This window comes from Setaria viridis, chromosome 2 (genome assembly GCF_005286985.2).
Source record: "Setaria viridis chromosome 2, Setaria_viridis_v4.0, whole genome shotgun sequence".
NCBI classification, from domain to species: domain Eukaryota; kingdom Viridiplantae; phylum Streptophyta; class Magnoliopsida; order Poales; family Poaceae; genus Setaria; species Setaria viridis.
Genome location: NC_048264.2, coordinates 7843499 through 7868070, shown reverse-complemented (window position 1 = coordinate 7868070; position 24572 = coordinate 7843499). Strand labels below are relative to the sequence as shown.

The window sequence follows — 24572 nt, the reverse complement described above, 5'->3', positions numbered from 1 at the left end:
GCCATTTTCCCCTCTCAAATCTTGGTAAGTCTGAATATGTTCTTAAGGCAAAGTTTCAGTTCCTCCTCATTGTTACTCCTCATTGTTACTTTTCTCAGATATAAGTATAAAATTCCATATGTTCTTAAGGCACAATGATATACAGTTCTATCTGCTAACACCTTGTGCCCATCAAGGCTAAAAATTATTCGATATAAAGCCTATATGAACAAATCGTTCTTTTTTTATGCATTAATCAATTGAGTCAACATGACCCGCAGCATATTTTCAAGGACCAAACAAACATTCTTCAGACTTTTTTGAAAAATTCTTCAGACTGATACAGTGTTTTCAGTCAGTGTTGCCCTGCCTATCTAATGGTGGAGACCATGTGGTTTTACACAAGCATGGTGAATAGCAGTTGTTCACATGTAAGGAACAAAACCCTTCTGTATTGGCATCTACCCATTTGGGCAATAAACACAAGAAAGATATTTTTAGGAGTCACATAAAAACTTATTCAGAGTACATAAAAAGCCGTCCTGCCTATCTGATGATGGAGACAATATGGTCAGACCAATGCACTAAACAAGCCTTGCGCATCACCTCATTTGGCAAAATTAACTTGTCAGTTCTACACAGTACACACTGAACAGCATTGGTAAGGCTGCCGTATGATCTCACCAGAACCAAACAACCAACATCCTCTGCAACATTTGACCAAATAGAAAGATACAGTAGTGTGCTCGAACGCAAGGAACGTGGTGGTCATCAACGAAGAACAGTTCCTGAATGTTAAAGAGTAACACACTGAGCAATCAATCACAGACGAAAATGCCAAACAGAGATGTGCTAATCATCCAATGTTCAGAAGGCAAAGGAACATAAACGGGGCTGCATGCCATTTTCCCATCTGAATTCCAAAGAAACAAATCTAATTAAGACTAGAGGTGATAAACTACTGAACCAGAAACGAATGAATGTTGTCACTTGACACAGCTCCAATGACGAGCTTCAGTCCACTACACTGGACTCCAATCCTTAACTAAACTGCATACTGCTACTTCTGCACTACAACACTAGAACCAGACATATATCAGCAGAAGATTTTGTTTCTCTGAATCGAGAACAAATCTGAACTATTCACAGTCACAATTGCAGCTGCATCCCTCTTCGGAGTCGGAGCAGAGCACAGGCTCAGAAGAACGGAAAGCCGCCGTCCTGATCCGCCTTGGGGGCCACCGGCGACACGAGCATGTTGAAGTCGGCGTCCATCTGCAGGTCGTCGAGGTTGATCCCCGCGAGCCAGTCGTCGCCGCCGAGGCTGCCGAAATCCTGCACCTCCTCCTTGGGCTGGACGGCGCCGGCGGGGGCGGGGGCGGTGGTGGGAGCGGGAGCGGGAGCCATGTCGTCGAACGCCGGGAACGCGTCGTCGTCGATCTCCGACTCCGGCGTGCGCGTGTCGGTGAGCGACGCCTCCGCCTCCACGACCTTCTCCTTGTGCCCCTGCATTTTTTCGTACTCGTTCTTCTTATGATACAGGCGGCAGAGCACCCAGTCGTCCAGCTGCAAATCAATCAATCAATGAATCAGGAATGGGGATGATGAACAAGTTAAATCCTTTAATAATAATACGCATCAAGAATGTGGGGGAACAGGAATAATTTCAGTTTCTTACCCTGAGGGAGCCGTCTTTGCCGGGCTTCTTGGCGCCGGCGCCGGCGAGCCGGTACTCGTGCATGATCCACTCGGTCTTCACCCCGCGCGGCGGCTTGCCGTGGTAGAAGACGAGCGCCTTCTTGATCCCCGCGGTCCGGCCCGCGTGCTCGACGGGCTTGTCGGCGCCGGTGGCCTTCCAGTACCCTGTCCCGGCGGCGCGGTTTGGGCGGGAGCCGTTGGGGTACTTGCGGTCCCGGGGGGTGAAGAAGTACCACTCGCGGCGGCCGAAGAGGGCGCGCTCGGGGAGCTCCCAGGGGTCGAAGCGGTAGAGGTCGACCTCGGCGATGATGGGCACCGGCGGCGCGCGCCCCGCCGCCCGCGCGCAGAGGTAGTGCGCCACGAGCTCCTCGTCGGTGGGGTGGAAGCGGAAGCCCGGGGGCAGGTTCAGTTCCGCCTCGGCGTCGCGGCGGTGCGCCGGGACCACCATTGCTGCTGCTAGCGGTGGGTGGGGTGGGTGACGGCTGCTGAGGCAGTGGGAGGGGAGGGGAGCTGGAGTGGGGAGGTTCTTGGGGAGGCGGGGAGCGGAGTGGGGAAGGGGGATAAATAGGGAGAGGGGGAAGGGTCAAGGGGAGGAAGGTTCGTGGTGGGCGGGGGGTCAAAGGAGGTGGGATTGGGGGCGGCGGCGGCTAGGGGGAAGGGGCGGGGCAGATCAGGGTAGGGGTCGCCGATGGTTGGGGGTTGCGGTCGGCCGCTTGCGCAGGACGCTGACGTCTATTCATTTGACCGGAAGAACCTTGGGCACCGTTGGATGCAGGGAGCGGCCACTGTCTTCCATTTCTTTTCTTTGTCAATGACTGACAGTGACAGGAGGATTCTTCTTATGCACAATTCTAGTCTTTTTCAAATTGGAGCAATGGTGTTGCATTCAAAATAGGTCTTCTAGTAATTTGCTAAGATTTACAAGAAACAGGGAAGAGTAGCATATCATACCTTGTGCAATCCTCTAAGGTGGTGGGTACTTGGCTTTGTTATTTTAGATAAGTTTCAACTGTCGGTATTTGATTTCGTGTTACTTGTCGGCTAGTGATCTTTTCAACGTATCTAAAAGGGATGTGCATTTATGCTTATCCTAACTTTTTAGAGAAACCATCATCGAATCGGATCCTGTCGATTTGTCTCTTTTGAATAGCACTTCCGACAAGTTATAACAGCCGATCTAAATATGCATCGCTTGTCGGTAGTGATCTTTTCAAGGTAAAACAGAAAAAGAGCGTGGATTTATCTTATCCTAATTTTTTCAAAAGAAACTGCCATAAGATGGAATGAATCTTTTTCGTTGTCTTCTTTGAACGGCACTCGTGTAAATTACCGTTTCGGAACTTTAGATTACACGTTCCAAATTAGTAGGCTTTTTAAGCAAAATCATAAATTATTTAGGATCATTACTCTTAGCCGTGGGATAGCTCATTTCTTAATCTTGTTTTCTCTAAAAAAAACATAAAAAGCCTTTGACTCCTTTAGAACCTACTAGGACAAACATGAGGCAAGGCATTGACGGGAAGCCCAAGAGGATAAACCTCCCATTGAAATCGAAACCTACGACGGGGTCAACAAAGATAGCCTGCACGTGATCACGTCATTAGGTGAGGTCAAGCTTATATTTAATTTTTTTCTTGCTGGCACGTGCGGCGAGCCGAGCAAGTGCTGCCGCAGGGTGCTATCCTGCGACCTGCGGCGGTCTCGGTCGACAAGACGCCATGGCAACAGGTCTCGCCCTGCCTGCCTGGTTCTCTGAACCTGACGGTGACCGGAGCAAAAGGGAACGGGGACGGGGCCAAGGGGGGGTTTTGCCGGGCGGGCTCCGTGACGTCAGTGACGACGTCATCTGCCCCGCTGCTGAGAGGGGTGTCCGCATCAGCGAGTACGGCAGCCGAGGTGGTTCCTCTGCGGCCGCTGGAATCGTGTGGCCCTGGATGTGGCCTGCGGATGAGAATCCGGTGCAGCGTGTCACGTGTGGCTGGGGTTGCTGTTTGCGACGGTAGGGAGAATAGGGAGTAATACTGTGGTAGTGAGCTAGGCTGTCAGTGTTGTGACTATCAATCATGCCCGAGGTTTTGAGGGGTCCTTTAAAATTGTGGGAAAATAGGGGAATATCAAGGAAATTGAATTGTGTATATACGAATATGAATTTTCCTTTGGAAAAAAGGAGTGGAATTGGTAAATTCGTACAATTGCTAAAAAAAGAAAAAATTTGGTATGAATAGTTCCTATTGACATGTATGTTATAGGCTCAAAAATTAAGCTAAGATTGATTCTAGTAATAGCCTGCTGAAGAAGCCACGGGTGCAAAAGTACAACCCTACGTTTTCAGCCACATATAAGCCAAAAAAAAATTCTAGCAAGAGATCATCATTGAACATGGTCCAATCTCACTCCCTATAATAATGTTAGATAGGGTTTTCATAATCTAATCATGATGAGCGTGCGTGTAATTTTGTTTCTTTTATCTCTTTCCTTATGTAGTTGATGATAATTTAATCTATAGCATATATAAATTGAAAACAAAATATTTAGGGAGGAGGGGAACCGGTGTTCAATGGACCTAGATAGAGCTCCAGGTCATCAGGGTAGTCGGTAGTAGAGGCGATAGAGATGACACACTTCCATGCCACCACCATTCTGATGGAGCTATCCCTGCAGTTCCCTGTGCCTGATCTATCACTGCCCCTTGCCTTTCTGATGGGCAGCAGGATGCAGACATACGGCTGCGTTAACTCTCCTTTGCCTCCACCTTTCTCACTGAGCCATTCTCCATAGTTCCCGACGCCCGATCTATCACTGGTGGCGGCGCAGATCAGCATGGTGACGTGAAGCTCCATTGACGCTGCTTGTTGTGGCTACCATCCATACCACCATGCGCACAATGTTGGCTCCACTCCCAGGGCTACTTGTCCACCCTTGCCACAGCCGACAGGCGCTAGCTGTCATGTGGAGTGTTGGCTCCCCGTGCCTCCACAAAATCATCCTAGAAAATTAGGAAAGGAAATGGTACGGCTAGGCGCGACATGTTGCATGGTGAGGTTTGGCATGTGGAGGGGGAAATAATCAATTACAGTTAGAGTGAAAGCAGTTGCAGGCAGTGGTGGAGGCACCACCACAGCTCGGCTAGTAAACGACGATGGTGGTAAGAGCTGCAACACACGACGGGAAAGAAAGGAAGAGAAAGAACTAGCCTAGTGGAGGCACTATGAGAGCTCGACGGGATGGTGGCAGTAACGGTTACTCATTGAGCAACTAAGGAAGAAAAAGAGGTAGGCCGAAGCGCTACCAGAGCCTGATGGGATGGTGGTAGTGACGGTTACCCATCGAGCAAGAAAGGAAGAAAAAGAGGTAGCCCAGTGGAGGTGCCAGCAAAGCCTGGCGGGATGGTGGCAGTGACGATTAGCCATCAGTCAATTTAGGAATTGAAGAAAAAGAGGTAGATCGGTAGAGGCGCCACTAGGGCCTGGTGGGATGGTGGCAGTGATGATTATGCGTCGTTCAAGAAAGGAAGAAAATGAGGTAGGTCGGTGGAGGCGCCACTAGAGCTTGGTGGGATGGTGGCAGCGACGATTATGCGTCGGGGCAATAAAGGAAGGAAAAAGGGTAGGTCAGCAGAGGCACCACTAGAACCCGGTGGGATGGTCATGGCGATGGCGAGCGGCAACACACACCGGGCAAGAACTGAAGAGAAAGAGGTAGCTCGGCATGCCTCAGCGGCATCGTGAACGGCGCTGGTAAGGCTGAGGGCAGGGGATTGCGACGCGTGAATAGATGAGGTGGAGATAAAGAGTGGGTGGGGAGAATATATAGAGGAGAACAACTCAATCTAAACCGTTGATCTCCAAATTCAAGGGTCCATAATTTGAGTGTGGAGGGGATGGATGGGGAATTATTTGATCCTAGTTCACACCAAACCCTAGACTAAATCTAAATCGTTGATCTTAGATTTGAGGGTCAAGAATTCATGTGAAGATAGGAGCCATAGGGAATACCCTAGTGCTTCTAAATATTTCCTTGCTCTAATCTTATCTATCCTTAATGTATTATGACAATTGCATACAACAAAAAAAAACTAGAAAGGATTCTTTCCCTCTGCTTATAAATATTTCCTTGCTCTGATATTTTCCATTCTTAACACTATTATTTGTCAAATTTCCTTAGAATATGATTTTACCATCGGCAGTCAAATTAGACAATTGCATTGAGCTCCATAATCTTTGTTCAAAAGATCGAATCACCTATCCATCAGAATTATAGATGAAACTCTATTCTGAAGCATCTAAAGAATTAAAATTGCATCTTAAATTTTTATTATTACTTAATTTGACCAGTTGTCAAGTAGTGTACCCATGATTACAGTTTTTAGATTGTTGTAATTATTTCTTGTTCCTTTTGAATGCTGACTACATACCAAAGCACCACTCTGTCTAGGTTAGAAAAATCAATGTTAGGAACTGTACAAGTTGCATTCATCAGATGAAAGCTCTTAAGATCCTAGATTTCTGATACAATTCAGTCATTGAGTAGTATTGATGGTTGAATGAAAATTTACATGTCAGTGTTGTACCCAGTTCAATTAGAAACAAATAACTTCACTATAAAATCCCCAACTGGGAGATAAAATCAGTATTCATCTTATTCCTCACCTGGAAATTCATGGTCATTGGAGTATGTAATATTTCCTTGGCTTCTGAAGAAGATACATATTAAAACCCATCGACCACTATTTTGACACTACAAAACAATGCAAGGAGAAATTGAAGTGGCAAGAATGTTGTGGCAAAAATCACACCATGACCGAGAGATCTGACCTTCGTGTATTGGTTCCTTGTGCAGAATAGAATGGATCAAGATGGCACCCTCACACGGCGACGACATTGATGATGGCATGGATGATGGCACCTGTTCCCATCTTCTGATGGTGATCCTTTTCCCATGATGGAACAACAGTGAAAGATGAGGGCACCAGCTCCATGTCTTCCAGGGGCGAAGTCACCCTTGTGGTTGGTGATTTGAGACCTGCAACGCAGCAGTCAATGAGGAGCAAATGATGGGCGGGCGGCGGCAGCGGCGTGAAAAGGGTGCCTGGATGGGTCGTCGTCTTCCTACGTCGTGAGGCCATCTTGCAGTGCGATGCCGGCGATCGGGAGTTGGGCAACGCACCAGGATAGATGGCCGCTGGGTGATGGACCAAGACGTCCACAGAGGGGTGTGCCTAGTGGGCGGGTGGCGGCGGCAGGAAAAGGGTGACGAGAGGAGGTTTTGGGGCAGAAGTAGGATGCGCGGATCACGAAAGAAGCGGAGACGGAGATGGGGTGATGCGACAGAAGAATGAAGGGCGGTGAGTTGCCGAGGGATACCGCAGAAGGTGCGTCAACGATCAGAGGGCTGGAATCGCCTGGAGCGAGGGCTAGGGGGTGGGGCATCACGGGACAGACCGTTAAAACGTCGCATCTTTGGTTTTTTTAGCTGTATAGATTTGTGACTAGTGAATCAGTTGTCATGGAGGCCACCGGAGCGCGGGGACCGCAGCGGCTGCCACGGCGCAATGGATCCCGTCCCCCTGCGCTCGTCACATCCCGCACCAGGCTGCCCCGGCCGTTCTTTTCTTTCTTTCTTTATGGTTACCGGCTGTTTCCTTGCCTGCCCGTTGTCTTGTCTGTATCCGACGGTGCCTTGGGAGGCAATCAAACGCGCGCCGTCGAGCCGAGCGGAGCCCGCGCTCCAGGTGCATCGCACGAGGACGCTCGCCGTCAAAGTCGGAGCGCGACGACCCCGACGTCACGCCTGCATGCAATCCGAGCTGGAGCCTCGGAATCGAATCGGAACAGAAGAAAGCCCCACACCCGCACGTGACGAATCGTCGAATTCTTTTCTTTAAGGGAAAAAAATTAGGCCGGGCACCACCTGCCGAGCGGAGCTGGCGCCGTTGGGGCCTCGTGAGCGTCCGCGCGCGGTAGGCACTAGGCAGGCAGGTCGGACGGGCGGGCTGGTCTGCTCTGGACTACTCATCTGGTGCTGCCGTGCTGGCCGATCGTCGATTGCATGCGTCGGCCGCAAGACGCCAAGGCAACGTGATGAGGAGACAGGGATGGCTCGCGTGGCACGCTTCTGCCAAATCACGCGGCCCAAGTGTCGCCGAGCGGCCGCCGCGTGTCCAGGGGTGGCCGGGTGCTGCCAAGGTCCACCCGCGCGCCATCTGCCCACGTCTTTCATCCTGCCACAGGGCCATCTGCTGCCCGCCGCCTCTGCCACTCGGTGCGATCGACCGGACAGGACACGAGATGCCGTTCGCATTGGCTTTTGCCTTTTGCGCGCGCGCCCTCCAGTTGCGGCGGCTGCTGGCGGCCGGACCACGCAGAGATGCTGCCGCGTGCCCCGAGGTAGGCGGCGAGACGGCAGCACACTCGCGTTGGCCCCGACCGCCCAAGTGTACGTACGTGTACGCCCGATTTGGAGTCGACGCAGGGAGCACACAGGTTGCGGTAGCTCGTCTTCGTCTCGGGGACACACACCACTCCGGCACTCGCTCTTCACGACAGAAGCATAATTTACCAGGCCAGTTCGTGCTACCGCAATGGAGCAGATTTGCCTGTGGTCTCCCAGTTTGCTCTGTTGCATACGTGGTATTGGCAATGAACAATTCAGCTACTATTTTTCTGTGGTCATGTATACTTAACTATGAATCATACATTTTGTTTAGCCTAAGTTATTTTGGTGATGTTGTTCTTGGTTTACCTGGGAGACTAACTTTTTAGAAATATCAAGATGACTAATACGGCTCAAGAACTTCCTGGTCTTGTCTCCGCAACTGTGCGCAACATAACTAACGGGCGGCGCAGCATAGCGCACCTATCCGCCTAGTTATATTACGTGCGGATAACGGCTTAGGTCTGATCATTAGCAAATATTTACTGTAGCAACACATTGTCAAATCATGGACTAATTAGGCTTAATAGATTCATCTCGCCGTTTAGCCTCCACTTATGCAATGGGTTTTGTAAATAGTCTACGTTTAATACTCCTAATTAATATCTAAACATTCGATGTGACACGTGCTAAAAATAAGCAAAAGTAACCCAACGCCCCTTTAAGCAAGCTAAACCGCTATTTATATCTCGCGCCACCTGTGAACAACACAATTAACTGGCTCTCCTGCACTACATTAATTTCATTTTTCTCCAAACACAATACAAAAGCACTGATTTCGTTTGAAACGGGCCAATTCCTAGCGGGCTGGTGATGTGAAAAAAAAGGTGAAAGCTTCTGGCTGGGCAGCGCAACCGACACCAACGGCCCAATGTAAGCCCAATGCTCCGATTACCGGCCTGCCAGGGAGCGCACGTAGCTCATACAGCTAGAAAGCTGTATTCGCTCAAAAAAAAAAAAGAAAAGAAGAGAGAGGAAGCGGTACGTGCGGCCAGGTTAACAACACACATTAGCTTAGATGATATGTTCCTTGACTCCTGGAGTTGCGGCAAATTCTTGGATTTCATGGCCGTGCCTGTTTGTGGGTTAAAAATATTTTAGTGCTTTTCATGTTCGCATTACTGTTTCCTAAACATTTTCTTAACTCCAGAATGAAGTGTCTGTCAGTTTGAGAAATTAGTCATCCACTGTTCATCATAACAATGATTATATTGATTACCTACCATGGCTATTTATCCATGTGAAATAATTAGGTTGCCTCTCATTGTATAGTTCTCATATATCAGAAATCTTGAGAAATGCGAACTTCTGAATCGCTGAGATGGGCCAATGTGTTAATGTGTAGCCATGAAAATTCATGGACAAAAAGAACAACCGTGGTGACCATGTAGCTTTCAAAGCTGTCCAATGCACACTCATGTTACATAAGATAGGACGTGGAGGTCCTGGAAGCCGTACATGAAGACGATGTCACTGTCCACAAGGTCCCCGTGTCATGTGACATGCGTCCCTTTCGCTCATGGTAAATGTGATGGTGCAATCACGGGAACTTTGCTAGTGATTGAGGATAACAAGAGGCAAGATCGTTCAATTTGGAACATGAAAGCATATTATTAGAATCTGCAGAAAAAACACTATATGTAGTTGGATCATAGATCACAATCTAAGCAGGACACTAGAGAGGAAAAAAGACCCTCGCGTCGTCTCTCTCGGAGGCAGCTCAGGGGTGACAGCGCCCTCTCGCCCCCCCCCCCCCCCCCCCCCCCCCCCCCCCCCCCCCCCCCCACCCCAGCCGCTGTCGCCGCTGCCTGCTGGCGGCGGCGGCCTACCCCTCCTCTTGCCCTCTCCACCCCTCCTTTCTCCTCTTTCTTCCTCCTCTCTCAGCTTCCTTCTCTTTCATGTGGCTATAATGGAGATACCGCTCAAGCTTGCCGGAGGCCGGCAGCCCTGCTCGGTGGCATCGCAGATCCGGGTGGCGGAAGCCTGGATCTGGGCAGCAGGCCGCCAGATCTACGCTCAAGGGGCCCACAGCGGCTGCCTAGCGCTTGCAACGATGGCTGCGGTAGCCGAGGCTCCATGGCTGGGGCTGGCTGGCGTTGGCCCTGCGCTGCCATTCTAGTCTCGGGTAGCTGGTGGGCGCCTAGCGTTCAGATAGCAGCGTGCGGTTCTTCCTAGCCTTGGCAGAATGCTGCGCGCAGCTACGGCGGGCGGCCATCAGCGGGGTGGGCTGCGACATGCGGTCGTGCGCAGCGCCGGCATGAGGCCATGTGAGCTGCGGCGTGCAGCGGCCATGTGTTGCGGTGGCTCACCGGAGCTGCCTCGTCGTTGGTGTGGTTGCTACCAGTCGGTGATGCTGGCATCTATAGCAAGCGGTGAGTGTTTGTACCGGTGCTGAAGGCCGCGGTGGTTCATTGTGTGGCTTTGGGGAGATGACAACACCAAGGAGATGGAGCTGGTTCATCGATGGCGTGGCGATGGCTTCAGGTTGCGACATGTGTGTTGGTCAGGTTGCTTGCAGCAGAACGTGGCGGTTGGTCCTGGTTTGCAGCAGCTAATGTGGTGTAGAACAATGTCGGAAGATGGCGCTCGCAACAACAACAATGTGCCGGCAACACACCTTGCAGCGGCCTACGGTGGTTAGCCCGACACAGCTGGGGCTACTTCGGCGTGGGACATCGTCGAAAGACGACGCAAGCGGCAATGATGGCATGTTGACACGACGGTGGTGACCGTGTGCTCAAGGTGGGAAAAAGAACTAGTTGGACCAGTATCTCTAGAGGCTTCTGGTGGCTGTGCTTGCGGTGCAGTTGAGATCTCGGTGGCGACTTGGCAGAAGGAGGCGGAGCTTAGAGTTGTGGGGCAGTGCCACGTTACCACTTTGATGGCGATGCATAAGATGGAGTCCAGCGGTGGGCGAGGCAAGACCCCTGCGTGCTTTGTTTGTTTCAAGGCGACGGGATTGAGGTGAGAAGTCCGGCGGTGGAAGTGGCGAGCCCCCCCCCCCGGCCCCCCCCGCTTTGTGTTTTCATGGTGGTGACTGCGAGACAGTCTTAAGTGGTCCGGATCTGATGGATTTCTTTGGTCAATTTGGGAGTGCGGTGTGGCAGCGACATTACGGCGATGGTTCCCTGCATTGCGGCGACCTTCTCGGCACGGTGCAGTCTACTTCTCCTTCGATTTCTGATGTTGTGAAGCAATGTCTAGGGTTTTCAATGACTGTGTGCATGACCTGTGGACGAGGATGATCTGGTGCTGTGGTGGCGATTGGCTTTGCATAGCAACAGCCATCTCGGCGACAAGCAGGCTAGTGTTGTGGTTATTAGGGAGGTACTCCGTCTCTTGTGTTTGATCTTTAGATACAAAAGCTAGAAATGTTGTGGCAGCCGGTGATGATAGAGCTGTGGAGTCTTTTGGTTTTGTGGCTTTATATTGTTGGTTTTTCGTTCCTGATTAGAGCCTTCCAGGGCTGTATTCTTGTATCCTCTTCTCTATCAATGAAATTGGCACAGTCTCATGCCCATTTGTTAAAAAAAAAACAATCTAAGCAGGAGACATATATTGCATCTCGATCTTAGATGCTATTTAGACTATATTTAAGAACCCACATGCTCATTGATAGAATTATTAGGCTTATAGAAAGGAGATAGAGTAAGAAATAAAAATGTTAAGGGAGCACACACGGGAAGACTTAGTAAAATGAAGAAGTTGGTGTGCACTATGGGGTGACCAGTGGAATTAATAACCTAAGAAATAGCTGTGTTTAGAAAAAAAAAGTTGCATATGTGTTTAATTTTGGACTAAAATTTAGCTGCACCTGAAAAACAAAATGGCCGCTTAAAGATTATTAAATAGCAAACTTGGGTAAACTAATCGCCGTCCATTCTAGAGGGTTTGTATTAATGACTTGTCACTGATGGTTGTAGGGTAGAACTGAATGTGATAATGGCAACAATGCCCTTGAATCTAGAGATAACATATCAAATCAATCAAGATAACTAGAACATTGTAACTAATTTTGGATAAAAAAACAAATGCTCCTCTGATAAATGAGCTTCCTCCCTTTCAATCCAGAATAAAGGCTGATGCCTCCCTTGAGTTTGCTGCTGTTTATTACAACAGAAGCTCAGTGCTTCAGTTTGAATAGCAGTAGCTCGGGGAGGGAGGAGGCTAGTGCTGTTATAGGTGCAGGTCAATGGTCATCACCGTCGACTCAAGGTGAACAATAATAGAAATTCCAATAGTAGTTTACAACCACTGATACAAATGATTTCGTAGTTAGAAATTGAAAACCAGACCATAGTATTATGATTTATGAACCGATAATTTATATGTTATTTGTGCCATCACTTCATCAGGTTTGAACAGACAATTTTCCGGGCTGTTGGCCGAGAAGAAGCACAATTTATACTATATAATGACATCAAAATAGTGTAATTATTACCACTATGCTTGGACTATCTAATTAGGCAGCTGGTGTTTGGCAAAAAATCGCCTACAAGCGCATGATCTTCTCAAAGCTGCCGATTCGCAGGTTCTATATAAAGCCAGCAAAGACGTTCTTCAGTCATCTACCATCCAAGCCAACCATCCTCCACGTTGATAGATCGGCGCCAGTCATACGCACGTTCATCGATCAATGGGCACATGCGGCAGCCCTGTGCTCGCTGTGGCCTCGCAAGAGGTCATCCTGCAGCGCAAGCCCCGGCCTTACACCCCAAGCATCTGGGGCGACTTCTTCCTTGAACACCAGCCATGCACTCCATTGCAAGTGTGATGCAAGTTATAAATACTTTGGGTCATTGGGTCGACCCAAAAAGTTGATAAAATGAACTAGAATGACATTCTGTGTAAATAATTTAGGAGTAGAAATAAAATAGAGTGGCATGCCATAGTAATTAATGACCGACCCAGAACACACTATTGGGTTTGGGTATCCATTTGCATCCCAGTAGAAAAATATGTCAAGACGTGTGTGTGTTTGTGCATGCATGCGATGTGTCATGTTACTAGTGTTGCAACTTCAGTTCATGAAGGAGAATGCACGGATCAAGCAGGAGGAGGTGAGGCAGATCATACTTGACACCAGTGCTTCTTCCGAACTGGCTCTCAAGCTGGAGCTTGTCGACACACTGCAACGGATCGGAGTGGGACACCACTACAAGGAGATAGATGAGTTGCTGGGTGATATTGAAGACGCCCAGCTTGAAGGAGGCTGCAATGCGAGCTATATGTCGAATCCCTGCGGTTTTAATTAGTTGCTCAGAAAGCATGGGCACAATGTCTCTTCCGGTAAGGCAGTAAAACAACTCCTCTGGAATAGGAAACAAAAAGGAGGATCGGAGCATGGTTGAAGCCGTATTTTTTATCCGTTATCTAAAAATGTGTTGGCTAAAGTATTACTTTATAGTTTATATAATGTGCAACTAATTTTTGATATTCACTAACACATACGTCTGGTTAATTATATAAGCAGATGTGTTTGTGAAGTTTAGAGATGACCAAGGAAACTTTGCAACAAGTAACGATGCCAAATGTCTGCTGGCGCTGTATGATGCTGCGCATCTCAGAACTCGCGGTGAAGAGATACTTGACAATGCCACGGCTTTCACCAAGAGCCGCCTCCAGTCTATGATGAAAACTTTAGATCCAGAGCTGGCAGCAGAGGTGGAATACACATTGGAAACACCTAGTTACAGGAGAGTGGAAAGAGTGGAAGCAAGGCGCTATATCAATTTGTATGAGAAAGGTATCACAAGCTCCAAAGCAATTAGCCATATAAACCAATACTTCTCAGCTAACGAAAGCTCCTGCTAAGATGAGCGAGGAGGCGCTCTCCCGCCGGTGACCTTCTGGTCTCCGGGGACCAGGTCCCGCCGGTTCTCGGCGCCGGCGATCGTTTCTCTCTTCCTTCTGAATTTTTCTCCATGGATTCCTCATTGGTAGACCTTCGTCCTGGTCTTCAATTTTCCAAAAAGGTACGATCCCTCCTTGGAGTCTCGGTTTCTGCCTCTCCTTCTTCTGGATCGAGCTTTTGGCTGATTGCAACCTTCACGAGATCAAAGTTGAAGTTGACTGTTGAGCATGTTGGCTTTCTTTTACAATCGGCCCTGGGAGGTTCATCTGACCTCTTTCAAGTGTCTGAATTGGAGGATTGGATTTTCAAGTTTTGTGTCTTCTCCAAGGAAGTTGGTCTTCTAGTTTACCAATTGGGGGTCTTTCAATGTGATATTTTCAAGGTGGCTTTTCATCTCTGTAATGAACGGGGAATTCAGTTTGCACGATCCGTCCTTTCCTCCACTCAAGGAATTAGCTCGGATTGGAAAACAGTGGTTTCTAGGAAGGCTCATCATCATGGTCATTTGCCTCTGACTGGATCAAATCTCATTCCAGTTAGATCTTTCTCCTCTGATGCATATATTCGGCATAATACAAGGAATTTGTCTTCTGTTTTTCATCGCCTGGGCAAGAATTGGGATTCTCAGCATATTTCGCCAGCGAAGAACACGGCATCTGGGTGGATTTCGAATTCAAACTCATCTTTTACCGGAGTTAATTTGGGGCTTAATCTGGGGCCATCATTGCAAGTTGATAATTCAGCAAGGTCACCTGCTAACTTGGCGCTAGATTTGAATGTGGCACTTGCTTCTCATTTGGGCCGCCTATCATACTCAAGGTGTTTCTCCAATAAGCATAACCGGGCCTCCTGTCTTCGGCCTGTTCGTTGTGGGCTTTGTTTCCGGCTGGGCCATGTCGCCAACTTTTGCAGATACCCACCAAGATTTCCTGGCCTATCCATGAATAGAACCTTCTCCAATTCGGTTTTTCAATCTGGTTGAAAGGATGTAAATGTTCACCGATGGTTTAAAACCCATGAGGCTATGACAAGTGGGCCCTCAACAACTGCTTCACCGGTTGTAGGAACCTTCCAACATCTGGGTCGGTACCTCCTGGGTGCTCCTGCTGCTGCTCCGGAGGAAATAGTTCTTTGGCAACTCTCCTCTACAGCCGCATTTGCCGGTGCTGTCGCTTCACCTTCCCAGCTTCCGACGCAGCAATCGCAGCTGCCTACCTCCTCGCGGCCGCAATCCAGCCGCCGTGATCCTCCTCCTTTGGCTGGAGCGCACCCTCATTGCTCCTCGCCGCAGATTCCTCAGCTCTTCTCCTTGGGTGACTTGTCTTGGCGACAGCAGGCACCCTCGGAGCATCCGCCTCCGGCCCCAATGGCGTACAGATTTGTGGATCCTACTCCATTTCTTCCTCATGGTTCCCAGAGGCAGTTGGTGGGCTTCCGTAAGCCAATGTCCAGAGTCATTCTTGGTGCTCCTCGGCGAAATCAGTGTGATGTGGCGATAGCAACCATCGAGCCCCTTCCTCATCAGCAGGTATCATTTCAATCCATAAGAGATCTGCTTGATGACTTCTTGAGGAATCGGTGTCGAATGGGGGTCCAGTCCATTCAGCCTTGCCCGTATGGCCAAGCCTATGTTCGTTTTTAGTTTGTGCATGAAAAAGATTTCCTAATTGGTGGGGGCCCTCATGAGTATGGCCAGTATAGGATCTCTTTTTCAGATCATTATAAGGGCTGGAATAATCGTCTCATAACTATGAATTGTGAAGTTTGGATCATGCTTCTCGGTTTTAATATTGATTACTGGACAAAAGCGGACCTGGAAAAGGCTATTGCGGAATTTGGTAGGCTCCTGGTCTGGGAAGAGGATCCCAATAATTTGGCCAGAATTGTTGCCAAAATAAGAGTTGTTGATCTCTCGGAAATACCATGGTTCCTTGTTTGTTCAGAAGGTGAGGATTTTGAAGGGAATTCCTGGACTGCGCAGTGTGAAATTTTGCAGTATAGAATGCTAGGTGGGGGTCCTGCTGATGAAGGACAACCGCCTGATGATGTGGAACCAACTCTATTTGATTTCTTTGGTTATGGGTAGCCTTCTGGTAATGTGGCAAATCCAGGAAATGTTAATCTCAATGCTAATCAACCGGTTAATCAGGAGCCAGCACCACAATGGGGCCTTTGGCCAGATGGGCCGGATGCACAAGATAATGGGCCTTTCATTGGCCCACAAATAGCCCAGGAAGATCCTGTTGTCCCTATTGTTCAGGCATTGCCTGCACTTAATCCTGGGAACCATGGGCAGGGAGCAGAAGGGGATAACCCAGAATTTGATTTGAACATGGCCATTGCTGATGATTTGGGGGGAATTGATAATTTGGCTCCTTTAGATGAGGAAATAGAGGAGGAAGGTAATGAGGCAGTAAACAACCAAGTGATTGAAGGATCAGATAATTCTGATAATGACCTTCCTATAGCTAACCAGGTGATGGAGCAACCTGTTCATGTTGAGGTTTTCATTCCTCAGGCTGATAGACAACCAGTTCAGATGGTGCAAGATGAAATAAATGAGAATGAGCTGCTGGGAGGCAATCAGGACCAGGATATTCAGTTGGCAGATGAGAATAATGATCTTATGCACCTGGGTTATGTGGAGGTTATACAGCCTAGTCAGGATCCAGTTTTTGCCCAAATGGACTCATTGTATCGCCAACCTTCCAATCAGCCAAGTGCTGAATTCTATAGGAAGTGGGCTACACATTTCTCTTCGGCATCTGATGAACCCAAGGTAGAGGTCCCTATTTCTTGGGCCTCATTCTTTATGGCTCAACTGATTACCCCTGGAAATTTTGAGTGGGCCAAGAATTTTCTGTCATCTCCAGCTATGCAATGCCTGGAGTCTGACCAATTTCTGGAATTTTCGATCCCTTTGAAATGTCCTCATTCTGTAGCTACAGCTTGTGCCAAGACAGCAGTTGATAACAAAGGCAAAGGTATCATATTTGAAGGTTCTGATAAATCCCTCATTACGAGTTCCTCTGCTTCTCCATTTACTGCCGCAACTACACCCCAGTGTGCTGGGCCTGGATTTCCTTCGGGTGACTCAGCCAACAGCACTCAGTCTTCTCCAGTTACGCCGGTTCAGGGGTTGCTTAATAAGGTTGCTGCTTCAGCTGGCCCATGGTCCAAGTCCCTTCTTCAGCAGGCCTCCATGATGGATAAGGTAACTCAAGATGTCTCTGGTAACCCTCTTTCTGATGATGAACTTCGCCGGAGTACCAGGACTGCCAAACACAATAATGGTTTTAAAGCTTCAGGATGTAAGGACAGAAATTGCATTGGTTGCTCGGTAAAGCCACCGCTCTTGACACAGTCTGTGATTCGTAACCTGGGAGAGTCATTCTGTAATATTGACTCTTTGAAGTTATCAGTGGTTGCTCTGAATAAGAAATCAAAGCCTGCAGCTCCCCCTGGTGGAAGGAAGCCAGCCAAGAAGAAAGCTGACAAAAATGAAGCTGATAATGTCCCAAAAGATCAGAAGAAGAAGCCCAGAAAGTAGTGCTCTTGGAAGGGGGACTAGTTACTTTATTTTGCTTCTCAAGTATACACAAGGCCTTTTTTGTTATGTACCTATGGGTCTTTATCATTCTGGAAGTAATTTTCTTTTGTGTCTTTGTATTGATGTTATTCATACAGTACTATGGTTGCTGAACTCTTGCCTTATATCTTTTAATGAACTCTAGTCCTAACAAAAGGATCTGGAAGGTTTTGTGCTGGAATGTCAGAGGAATTAATTCTGACAAAAAGTGACATTCAGTTAAAGATAAAATTTCTGAAAGTAATTGTGACATCATTTGCCTCCAGGAAACAAAAAGGGAAGCCTTTGACAGTGCATTCGTCAAAAATTTTTGCCCATCCTCTTTTGATAAATTTGAGTTTTTGCCTTCACAAGGGGCTTCTAGTGGTCTTGCAATAATCTGGAAATCTTCTGTGTTTCATGGTGATTTGGTGTTCATGAATCAATATGCTATTTCAGTGAAGCTCTCCTCCAATCTTACTGATTGGGAATGGATTTTAACAAATGTTTATGGGCCTTGTTCTGTGGAGGGGAAAATTGCGTTTATTCAGTGGTTTCAAAATATACGGATGCCATATGATTTTGACTGGTTAGTGGTGGGTGATTTTAACCTCATAAGAGAGCCATTCAATAGAAACAAGCCTGGGGGTAATCACAATGACATGTTTCGATTCAATGAGGCAATTAACAAGCTTGGCTTAGTGGAGATTCCTCTGAAATCAAAGTGCTTTACATGGTCAAATAAACAACAAGTACCTCTGTTGGAAAGGTTAGACTGGTTTTTCACATCTAATTCTTGGGTTCTTAACCATCCAAACACAATGGCCTATCCCTTGGTGATGGAAACTTCAGATCACTCTCCTTGTGTAATCAACATCGCTTCTGATATTCCGAAGGGCAAGCTCTTTAGATTTGAGAACTATTGGCTTGAACATGATCAGTTCATGAGCATAATTTCACATGGCTGGTCGGTCCCAATACAGGCAACTGATAGAGCAAGAATTATTACTCAGAAGTTTAAGAATCTCAAAAGGGTGCTAAGAGCATGGCAGTCTCACCTCTCAAATCTAAAGTCCCTACTATCCAATGTGAAGTTGTCCCTCTCATTTATGGAACTAATTGAGGAATATAGAGACTTGTCTCTTATTGAATGGAATTTCAAGGTTCTGTTACAGGAACAGTTGCAAACTTTACTCAAGCAGCAAAATATCTATTGGAAACAACGAGGCTCAATTAAATGGATCAAGTTTGGTGATGAGTCAACGAAATTCTTTCATGCAAATGCTTCCATCAAGCAAGGTAAAAGTTATATTAGATCCCTAGCAGACATAACAGGGACCCCGAAATATAATCATTTGGAAAAGGAAGCAATTCTCTGGGATGCATACAAGGAAAGATTGGGTACTACTGAATACAATTCTATGGTTTTTGATCTACAGCAATTATTGCACCAAGTGGAAGATCTGTCTTGCCTGGAGGAACCATTTTCTCATGCAGAGATAGATTCTGTTATCAAGCTTATGCCGAATGATAAGGCTCCAGGTCCAGATGGATTTAATACAACCTTCATAAAGAGGTGCTGGTCGATCATCAAGCAGGATTTCTATGATCTTTGTGATGCTTTCTACTCTGGCACAGTTTCCCTATGGAGTATAAATGGATCTCTGATAACTTTGATACCTAAAGTGGAAGGGGCAGCACATGTATTGGACTATAGGCCTATATCCCTTTTGAACACCTCTATGAAACTTCTGACCAAGTTGTTGGCTAATAGATTGCAATCTGTGATCAAATCTCTTGTGCATGTAAATCAGTATGGCTTCATCAGGACCAGAACTATACAAGATTGTCTTGCTTGGGCATTTGAATACCTTCACTTATGCCATAAGTCCAGAAAGGAGATAGTCATCCTCAAGCTTGATTTTGAAAAAGCATTTGATAAAATTGAGCACCAGGCCATGTTGGCAATCATGAAGCATAAGGGCTTTGGTGACAAATGGATTCATTGGATGGAACAAATCTTTGCTTCTGGTACTTCTTCAGTTCTTTTGAATGGCGTCCCTGGGAAAAGGTTTGCATGCAAAAGAGGAGTCCGGCAAGGTGATCCCCTTTCACCCCTTCTTTTTGTCCTAGGGGCTGACTTATTACAAACCATTGTAAATGACTCCAAAGAACAAGGCCACCTCACACTACCAATTCCTCTGACATACAGTTCGGATTTCCCTATTCTGCAATATGCTGATGATACCCTAATAATCATGGAGGGATGTCCTAACCAATTGTTACATTTGAAGCAGCTCCTTCACAATTTTGCACTGTCCACTGGCCTAAGGGTCAACTTCTGTAAATCAATGATGGTACCCATTAATATCATAGAGGAAAAACTACAATTCCTATCACAGACTTTTGGATGTGCTATTGGTAAACTTCCCTTTACCTATTTAGGGCTTCCACTTGGACTTACTAAGCCAAAAATTGAGGAGTTCTTGCCTATGGTCACTAGATGTGAACGGCGGTTGGTATCCACATCAAAATTTCTGTCAGATGCAGGGAGGCTTCAGTTGACAAATTCAATTTTTACAGCCATGCCAATGTTTCATATGTGTACTTTCCAGCTTCCCAAGACAGTATATAAACAAGTGGACAAATATAGAAAATGTTGCCTATGGAGAAATTCTGATATAAATAATAGGCAACCTCCAAAGGCTGCCTGGGATCTTGTTTGTCTACCAAAGAAAGAGGGTGGCCTTGGGGTGTTAAATCTAAGGACTCAGAATGAAGCTCTTCTTCTTAAGTACCTTCATAAGTTCCTGAACAAATCAGACATACCATGGGTACATCTAATTTGGGAGAAATATTATGCTTCTGGCAGGTTACCAGGACAAGTTCGAAAAGGATCCTTTTGGTGGAAAGATGTTGTGAAACTCTTGGATAAATTCAAAGGTCTAGCATCTGTAACTGTGCATAGTGGTCAGACCTGTCTTCTCTGGCATGATTTGTGGAATAATAAGATCCCTGCACAAGAGTATCCACACTTATACTCTTTCACTACAAAGGTTGATATATCTGTTAGGAAAGCTTATGACCTGCCTAACTTGCACCAGCTTTTCAATTTGCCTTTATCAACCCAAGCTATGGATCAGCTGCTTCAATTAGGTACAGATCTGAATGGAATCCAATTTAATGAAGATCATGACTGTTGGGCATATATCTGGGGCAATTCTCACTTTTCCTCATCAAAAGCATATCATGTACTGTCTGGGCATCGACAGGTGCATCCGGTTTTTGGATGGCTTTGGAAGTCTAGATGTCAAAGTAAACACAAGTTTTTCTTCTGGCTCCTTCTTAATGACCGACTAAGTACTAGAAATGTGCTTAGAAGAAAACACATGACTCTGCCTTCTTATTCTTGTGTCTTGTGTCCGCATGATAGTGAGGAAACCTTGTTCCATCTTTTACTGCAATGTCCCTTTGCCCAAGAGTGTTGGATCAATATCAGTCTTTTTGCTAACCTGGAAGATGAGCCTTACACAATTCTTACCAGCTTTAAAACTCAGCTGCAAGTCCCGTTTTTTATGGAAATCATTGTGCTCATGAGCTGGCGTATTTGGATGGCAAGAAATGATTGGATTTTCAGAAATATTACTCCCTCCATCCAAGATGCTATGAGGAGGTTTAGGACTGTTTTTACTCAAGTTGTTCTACGAGTAAAAGAGGCTTGGAAACAACCAATGTTTGAATGGCTAGAGCACTCATTGTAGTTTTTCTGATTTTCTTTCTCTCCTTCTTTGTTTCTTGATTTGTAATTATACAACTTTTGTTCTCTCTTAAATATATATCCAGCAGGGGATGATCATCCCCTCCTGTTTCATCAAAAAAAAAAATTGTATGAGAAAAAGGTTACACGAAATGACACCATACTGGAATTTGCTACGTTGGACTACAACATTCTGCAGGCTCTGTGTTGTGAGGAGTTGAAAGCTCTTACAGTGTAAGGGGGCACACTGTTATTTTTGCACCGGGAAGTTGGCATTTCTTTAGTTGAACTGCAAAATATTGTCTTGTGCTAATCATGTTTAACTGATGGTGGAAAGGTCTCCAGTCACAGGCATATGCAAGATTTGCACGGGATAGAGTAGCGGAGATGCATTTTTGGATATGCTTGGGTTTGTTTATGAGCCTCACCAGTCGTATTCATCACGGATAGTGCTGACAAAGTTCCTGAAACTTGTGTCGCTGATGGATGACTTTTGTGACAACTATAGCACGATCGAAGAATATGAGATATTCATTTCTTCTCTGGAAAGGTTGACCCTTTCTTTGATACTTATAGAATGATGAACACAAATTATACATCATATATGGTTTTTTTCTATTTTGCCGTGACAAACTATAACTTGCTTGAAGTGGATGATATGATTATAGGTGGGATAAACAAGGCGCAGACAAATTGCCTGCATTGGTGAAGGAATTATTCATCTTCATACCTATTAACACTATAAATGATATTGTCGAAGAGTTAAAACTTCAGAAAAACAAGTACGCTGAATCGGTCAAAAATTGGTAAGTTTTTCTCCAACGATTACACCATGCAAAAAACACGTAAGACCCATATCCTTTTGGGTTTATGTTTAACATTTTGTTCACCTTTATATTTAGTTTATTGACATGGCCAAACGTTACCGTGCTATGGAGAAATGGCGCGATGAACGCTATGTACCAGCAAAAGTTAAAGAACACCTACAAGTTTCAGTGGGTAGCAGTGCTTGTATATATGCACATAGCGAACATCACTTTCATTTTAATGGGGGATGTAACTACTAGAGGGGTCATTGAGTGGGCTTTCTCCTGTCCAAAAATGATAAGAGCTGTTTGTATTGTCGGGCGCATTGGTAATGACATCGTGTCACATGAGGTACCACAACTCTCTACCGACATATAAATCTTGATCAATGTTGTGAACATTTTATTTCTATCTGCAACATGCATGCTGACACTCTAATATATAGCTGGTGCATGTACATGAGCTTGTTTGTACCTTTATTACTTTTTAACATATATTTATTGGTTTCTTCCGCTACCCTTACCATTTTAGATTGACTAAAGGATCTCCAATCAGTTTAAGTAGCTAAAAATTTTCCGTACTCTTTATTTTTTGCCCTTCCTTGAAGCGAGAACAAGTTTCAAAGCATGTGGTGTCCACGGTGCAAACTTGCATGAAGGAGTATGGGATTACAGTACATCAGGCCAATGAAAAGCTTAGAGCACTAATCGACGAAGCATGGATGGATATTGTCCAGGGATGTCTTGATCAGACACATCCTAAGGAGCTTTTGAAGAAGCTAGGCGGTCAATGTTGCACGAGTAATGGATAACATGTACAAGCGTGATGATGCGTATACCCACCCAGATAACCTCAAAGACACCATAACTTCGATGTATGTGAACTCCGTGTGAATATGATGAAGATGTAATACAGAGGTCAAGTGTTAAACTTGCCCCCATGATTCTTAAATAATACTCCCTCCATCCCAAATTGTAAGTCATTCCAAATATCTTGGAGAGTCAAAGTATCTCAAGTTTGACCAACATTATAGAGAAAATTATAAAGATTTATGATATCAAATAGGTATACTATGAAAATATAATTGATGAAGAATCTAATATACTTAGATGACATCATAAATGTTATTATATTATCATATAAATTTGATCAAACTTGAGATATTTTGACTCTCCAAGATTCTTGGAATGACTTACAATTTGGGATGGATAAGTATATAAGGTGTATGAACCTCATCCTGCAGTGTGCTATCATGTACTTCTATCCTATGTAATTTGTTTCGCATTTGGCAATTAGTAGATTCTAAAAATAGACAACGTGAGAAACGAATAGATAAATAATCAGTCAGCAAGAGTGGGGAAGTTGGGTAAGGCTGGAGACTTGGTGTAGACATGCATTTCACCTGGGAGCATTTTTACTGTGCAAAATACTAGGATATCCTTTTGAAACACTAGGATAGTCTAGTATTGTGCACCATAAAAGAGCTCTCGCTGTATCGGTTCACGGAATTGTTCAAATGGATCAAGTGGATTTTTGATTCGTTCTTATTGGTTATTTCACGGTACCATTATATCGTGGAGTGGTGCATCTGAAAAGGCCGGATTTTGTGTGTCGTGGAGTTCGTGGATGATTGTAATTGGCCAAGATTGAGAAGTATGGCAGCATTTGCTCGACCCATACCTCTTTTTTTATTATAGGATGGATTCTGAGTTTATCTTAAGTCAAATTCTTCCAAGTAAAGAAAGCATTTATAATGCTTCCGGTATATATATATGGAGCAGACATACAACAACATAAACATATCTCACGACGCTACACAAATCGGTCAACTCCAGTTACCTGGTGTTGCACAAATACATGAGAACTAGTGTCCTCGTAGACATGACACATGCATGCCCTAAGAAGGCAACTTATTCATATACTATACGGTAGTGTAAGAGTAAGACTCAAGCTGCACGCATACTTCAGTTGCGTCATGCTTGCGAGCATAACAATGTTGCATGGATAGATGCTTAGACCGAGACTGAGCCTACATAGTAGGCGCATGTCACTTCAGGACCCGTTAAGCCTAGGATGAAGAAGGGATTAGGGAAACACACGCATAGTTTCCAGGTAGGGTTTTGGCTTAGGATACCCGTCATCTTGCTGGTAATACTTGCGCTCGATCCAAAGAGAGGGAAGTAAGCAAAAAGCATCTGATCCCCATGTTGTGCAGCTTCCTTTTGGAAGGCCTGAAGAGTGTCGAAGCTGGGAGGACAGAAAGCTTGGGATGGAGAGGGCGCCACCGTTGTTGTCGGTGTCGGTGGCGGCGCAGGTGCTGGTGCCTGGGCCAGAGCAGAAGCCGCGAGCATGAGCACCATGGCAAGGAGAGGAAGCGCAGGGGACGCCATGGACTTGGATGTCGTTGCCATTGCTAGTGAACCGTGGATGTGTTCTGAACCGTGTGTGTGCCTTCAAGGGCTGAGATAGCAAGTATT

The 24572-nt window shown here is 46.1% G+C and overlaps 1 protein-coding gene and 1 pseudogene across 1 annotated transcript; one reads left to right on the top strand and one right to left on the bottom strand.

The window, feature by feature from the left end:
• Positions 1 to 859: 859 nt before the first annotated feature.
• LOC117842325 (NAC domain-containing protein 67) lies at positions 860 to 2214 on the bottom strand. Its single transcript, XM_034722728.2, has 2 exons — positions 1658 to 2214; positions 860 to 1545 (listed from the first exon to the last, which is right to left on the bottom strand). The coding sequence occupies exons 1-2, from the start codon at positions 2123 to 2125 to the stop codon at positions 1177 to 1179; spliced, it is 837 nt and encodes a 278-aa protein (XP_034578619.1). The 5' UTR covers positions 2126 to 2214; the 3' UTR covers positions 860 to 1176.
• Positions 2215 to 12745: 10531 nt separating this feature from the next.
• On the top strand, positions 12746 to 22988 carry LOC117844050 ((E)-beta-caryophyllene synthase-like; annotated as a pseudogene).
• The last annotated feature ends 1584 nt before the right edge of the window (positions 22989 to 24572 follow it).